At 32.9% G+C, this 5,828-nt stretch overlaps 1 protein-coding gene across 1 annotated transcript; it reads right to left on the minus strand.

Annotated features, from left to right (window-relative positions):
- Window positions 1-1,075: 1,075 nt before the first annotated feature.
- Window positions 1,076-3,618, minus strand: LOC120175856. The gene is made up of 6 exons (XM_039182413.1): window positions 3,512-3,618; window positions 3,081-3,249; window positions 2,296-2,883; window positions 1,609-2,044; window positions 1,435-1,516; window positions 1,076-1,315 (listed from the first exon to the last, which is right to left on the minus strand). Exons 1-6 carry the CDS (start codon window positions 3,539-3,541, stop codon window positions 1,115-1,117), a joined length of 1,506 nt encoding a protein of 501 aa, XP_039038344.1. The 5' UTR covers window positions 3,542-3,618; the 3' UTR covers window positions 1,076-1,114.
- Between the last annotated feature and the right edge of the window lie 2,210 nt (window positions 3,619-5,828).

The following is a 5,828-nucleotide window of genomic DNA, read 5'->3' on the forward strand; positions in this document are numbered from 1 at the left end:
ACATAAAAATATGTAAATATCTGAACCAATAAGGAAAATATGTTTATCTGTATCTGCACGTTTTTCAGCATCATCTGGTAGTTCTGTATTACTGAGCTTGCCAAAGCTCACTCTATTACTCCCCTTTTCAGGTTAAAAGAATTGTACCAGTGCATCTATCGACTTCAGTAAGGGAGTTCTTCCGGTGTTGTAGCAGAGTATGGTACATGTGATTAGGGGGCATGTAATTGTATTTTGATTTATATACGAGTTTGGAAATATGTTTTATTTTTAAATAGTGACAAATGATTTTATAAGTTTACATGTTCTGATAAAAAGTTTTAAAATTTCCGCTATTTTTACGGTGGGTCGCTCCGGTGGCCCTAATGTGACTTCCTGGATCGGATCGGGCTACCTGCATCGGTCTGGGGGGTTACACCTTTAATATTTAACGAAGATGTTTTTGGTATAATTATACATTTGGTCATTGTTACTTATGTATTCTATTAATTTGGTCTTAATTTTAATTATTAAAATAAACTTAACCCTCAAATCAAATGGTATCATTTAATAAAAAAGTTGTTGGTATAACTTTAATGTATAATGACATGTGTCACCATCCGATTGGACAATTAAATTAATTTTAACTTACTTTTAATTTAATATACTTTTCTCACCAATCAATGTGTCACCCTCTATAAAGAAAATTTTTGTCACTTAAATAATGCCCAAGGGAATCGAGCTTGGGGTTCCTGGATTAAAAAAGCAAGGCTCAAACTTTAGTACCTAAATTTTCAATTGTTTTCAAAACATAACGTTAAATTTTAAATGAGTATCAAGATGAAACAAAAAATAAACGTTAGCTATGATTTTAAAAAATTATAAGTTTAGATATTAAAATGAACCAAAACTGATAGTTTAAGTATTAAATCCTTAGTTCTATAAAGTAGTATAATTCTAAGGCTAAATTATAAATAAAAACATTGTTTTTGCCACTGCGATGAGCCCTAATACATAAATTTATGAACCATTGATTTTATCTACTTATGAGCCCAACTGGGTGCTACTTAGATGGTTAGCTGCTGGTTGAAGAGTGATAGAAGTTGGTGTTTAGTCATTGTTTATAACTCATTGTTTACCATCCGCAGCACATGTAATGGGATGATGGCATTCTTCCGGTTCGGCGAATGTATTCCACTTGTGCAGAAGTCCTTTCCGCGTCTCGGTTTCTTCTAGCTTCAGCCGCTGCTCGTTTTTCTTCCGATCTTTGCTTAGCCATAGCAATCTTCTTTACCATCTTTGCTTCAGCTTGCGCTCTCATTTGCTCTGCTTTTGACTGAAAAAAAGTTGGACATAATTATACACAGTGCTTATTGCTCAGCATACATGTCATGTTTAAATGTTGATGATGTGAGTTATTTTCTAGTATATGATGACCAGAGGGATTTTCGATACCTCGATTCTCCGCATCTCTGCTTCTAGTTTTGCTCTCCGCTGACTCTCCCACGCTTGAATTTCGATCTCTTCACGCTTATATCTGAGAAATCGACATATGCATTTAGCAGAACGTTTTACGAGCATATGATAAAACATGGCATAGTTTCGTAGAGTATAGAATCATATCAGAACCTTGCAGTATGTTTAGACTTTTCAGCTTCCTCCCATGCAGCTGCTCGTTGTTCATATTCCATCTGCCCAAGCTCCTTCATATGAGTGGCATCAACTGAAGTAGTATTGTTCTCCTTGTCGTCTTTGTTAGCCCAAGCAGTGATATTCATCTTGCCAAGCTGCACGCCGAGGGCTACAATCTCTCGTCTTGTCTTGAGCTTCATTTCTTGCTCCGACAATTCCTTTTTGCCGTTATCAGGAGGATGCTGTGACTCATCATCCAATGGCATTGATGTTGGTGCTCCTCCACGAGGAGTAGATGGGATTGAAGATGTTGGACTCCGGAGCGGGGTTGTTGCCCCTTCAGGTGTAGCAGTCCGAGAAGGCTCTTGACTAGTAACAGGGGTCATTTCTGTTCCCATATCTCTCATACAAACCGATTGTATTGCAGGAACAACTGCAAGGCCATATCATAAGGTGTGAGATAAAGATTAAATAAAAGAACGATGATCAACATAGAGTATCCATTTCGAGACCAGAAAAGTCGAAGCAACAGTCTGCCAGCCCCATGGCTCAACTCGTTGCACATGAGCAATCATTACAGTGATCAAACGATGCATTAGAGTATATAATCAATCTGAATGCACTCAGTGTATCACTAAAGATGCAGTCTATGAAAATATACACCAGTTCATCATGCAAATTTACCTGTTGTATCTTCTTCAGAACCTTTTGTACAAGATAAATCCATTTGACCCACTTCGATTAAATCCTTACTAGGATGAGGTGCAGAGGGATTAAAAGAGAACTTCTCGAACGGCACCTGCACAGAAGACTGATAGAAATCGAACCGCTTAGCGTCAGCTGTACGATTAACAGTCGACCTCAGATCATAATTTGCAGAGTCGGGAGCAACCCTTGCTGTATTAGACATGGGAAACCGATTAGCTTGGTTATGAAATGCATTCTTCTTAGCATAGGAGGCTTGCACGTTTTGCCTGTTCATGATCCATTTCTCTGCATCATTCCACTTCGATGCCATAGGTCTGGAGTACGACCTCATGGAATTGTGTACTACTCTCTCCCCTTTATGAAACTCAAAGCTTGATGAACTAGCATTGCTATCATAATCAAGATTTTCGTCTTCCAAAGACCTCATCGGATGAATTGCACTCGAGTTCCCGTTATCAGTCTTCGAAAATTGCTGCAATTTAGCATGACCTGTCTCGATATTTTGGCTACAAATTTGATCATTTAAGCTGGAATCCAACATAGGTGCAACATCTAAACTGGGAACTGCAATTCAATTGAATATATGCAAGTCAGCCTGCAGATTTAGATGAAACCCTAAACCAGTTTCAAAAGAAATGTTAAACTATCTCTAATTTGCAGGCCATGGGGAGCTTCAGGATTAGCAATGTTTTTACCAAGATTAAAATTTTACAGGCATTTAACTGCAAGTAATAATGAAGAAATGAGAGAAAGTAACAAACCTTCCTCATCAAAATCCCCAGTTTTAGAGCCTAACAGACTGTTGACAAACTCACCATCATCAACTCTAGAAGGTGAAGTCCTTGAAGAATCGTTGTTTGATCCATCTTTTTTTCTGTGATGATGAGGTCCCATCAGCTTCATTCTTAATTTCCTTGGTGAAATACCACTCTGCAATAATTAAAAGAAAATGTGACTTAAAAGGTAAAAAAAAAAAAGCTTCAAATTTTTGGTAAAAGGAGAACTCTTTTCCCTCACTTTTCAACTCAATTAAAACAAGAACATCAAAAACTACAGAAAAATTTGAAATTTGTTTGAAACCCAGATCAGAAGAAACACCAGTCACCATCGAAAACCAACTCTTTTTCACTAAAGTTCCCACTTCCCATCAACATGGTAAAGCTCAAGGAAGAAGAAGAGAAAAGTAGGGCACCTGAGCTGTGTCTATTCTCTCATACTCCATTGGATCTAACAAGACTCTTCAATCTTCTTCCTTTCTCCAACAGTAGGGTTTCCAGCAGAGATTAGAACACTGACAGGGTCTGTATTTTGTAGCATAAAAGTATATTTATGAATCTCCAACCCATTATTGTTCCAAAACACAATCCTATCTTCTTCTCCATTAGAGCCTTCTATATGTTCCCACACTCCTGATCTTGCCACGTCGCCATTTCCAATGGGGTCCAGCTGACGTGATTGTATCAAGGTTGGTCAAACTCTTGGTCGGTGCAGTTCTAATTCTAAAGTTTTCAACATGTGCTTTGAACGCAATATTCCCCCGAGGAATTGCCGATTTCTAAAAAGAATAAAAACAAGTGCAAATTATTTATTACAAATTACGTTTATTGACGCATATGCTACTCCGAGTGTTTGGATGTATTCGAATTTATTGGTCTTATTTTTTTTTATAACATAATTTTAAATATTTTAATACATAAATTCTTTAATATTATCAGCATGTTGATTTAAGTGAGAATGAATTTGATATAATTTAAATAAATTTTAAGATTTAAATCATTTGTTATTGTACTCGTTAAATTTGTCACGCAGATTTAAAAAGTTTTCTAAAATATGTTTAAAAATTAAAAGATTTAACAAATTTTATATAATTTTATTTCATATTATATGACGGATTTTAATTTTTTAATATATTTTACAAAATTCGTTACATAAACACGAGCTAGCAAATAACCTAATCCTAAAATAAATTTAAAAATACTTTATTTTGCTAATCAATTATTCTGTCTTTTCTAATCAATTTTAAATGGATTTTCATGTGCTAGTAGTGTAATAATTCAAGGATAAAATTAATCTTTCCGCCAGACAGGTTATCTTTATAAGCAAATGCCAAATGCTTATATATATATATATATATATTAGTATTGATTATTATAATGTAATATTTATTTGAAAATTTTTAAATTTTTTGATAATGAATATTTAAATATTTTTGTAAATATCATGCTCAAATTTAGAATCTCTAAATAAAACAATCATCTCTTAATTATTAATTCCGTTTAATTTATATTGTATATATATTTAAAATAATATTAAAGCATAAACCAAGCGACCTCGGTAGTAAAGGAATTATCGGTATTCCTTGAGGTCCCAAATTCTTGCATCAAGAATGTCATGAGTGTGACTGTGTGAGCGTTTAATGTCAAACGATTGAGAGTTAACTTTGAATAAATATTGTCTTGTAATTATCCCAAATTAATCAAAAAAATATTAAGAATGATTTTAAATGTGCATTAGAAAACGAACATAAAAATAAATTAAAATTCTAATACTGAGGCATTAAACTTAAAGCTAAAACTTAAGATTTGTTTACTTGTGATGAGCAATGACAAGTTACTAAGTAAAGGGTAACATAAAATGGAAGCAAAAGACGAGGGAGGTAAGTAGAAACCAAGTTAAACTTCCGAACAACAATGAAAAGGAGAGTTGTTGGTAAGACTTTAATTATTATTTATTCAATAATTTTTATATATATAACTAATTTTACATAAATTAAATATTAAATAAGTTCTCATTTCACAATTCATAAATTCAAAAAATCGAATGAACTAAGCGATTTCGGTGGTAAATGAATTATTGTTATTTCTTAAGATTCCAAGTTCGAGCACAAAAAATATCAGAGGTGTGAACGTTCAATGTCAAATGATTGGAAATTATTTTTGAATATATATTGTCTCTTACTTAGGTGGTGTTTATTTTTGCATAGGTATAAGGTTTGCAGTCTGCGGACCACATATGCAGGCATCTGCAGCAGAAGAGGTGGACCAAAAGTCTGCAGTCTGCAAGAAGAAGACTGTTTGTTTTTTAACGTCTGCAGACTGCTAAAATGAACTGAAATATAAATAAACTGGTTTTTTAAACTTAAAAGAGTTTTACAATACTGAGATTTAAATAATTTTAGTTTGACAATACTGAAATTTAAATAATCCATACAACTACAATAATGAATTATTTAAAATAAATCAATCCATATTTTAAAATAAATCAATTCATACTAATAAATTATTTAAAATAAATCAATCCATACAACTACAATAATAAATCAATCCATATTTTAAAATAAATCAATCTATACAAATAAATTATTTAAAATAAATCAATCCATACTAATAAATTATTTAAAATAAATCAATCCATACTAATAAATTATTTAAAATAAATCAATCCATATTTTAAAATAAATCAATTCATACTAATAAATTATTTAAAATAAATCAATCAATACAACTACA

This window comes from Hibiscus syriacus, unplaced genomic scaffold (assembly GCF_006381635.1).
Source record: "Hibiscus syriacus cultivar Baekdansim isolate YM2019G1 unplaced genomic scaffold, ASM638163v2 tig00112217_pilon, whole genome shotgun sequence".
Classification (NCBI taxonomy): Eukaryota; Viridiplantae; Streptophyta; class Magnoliopsida; order Malvales; family Malvaceae; genus Hibiscus; species Hibiscus syriacus.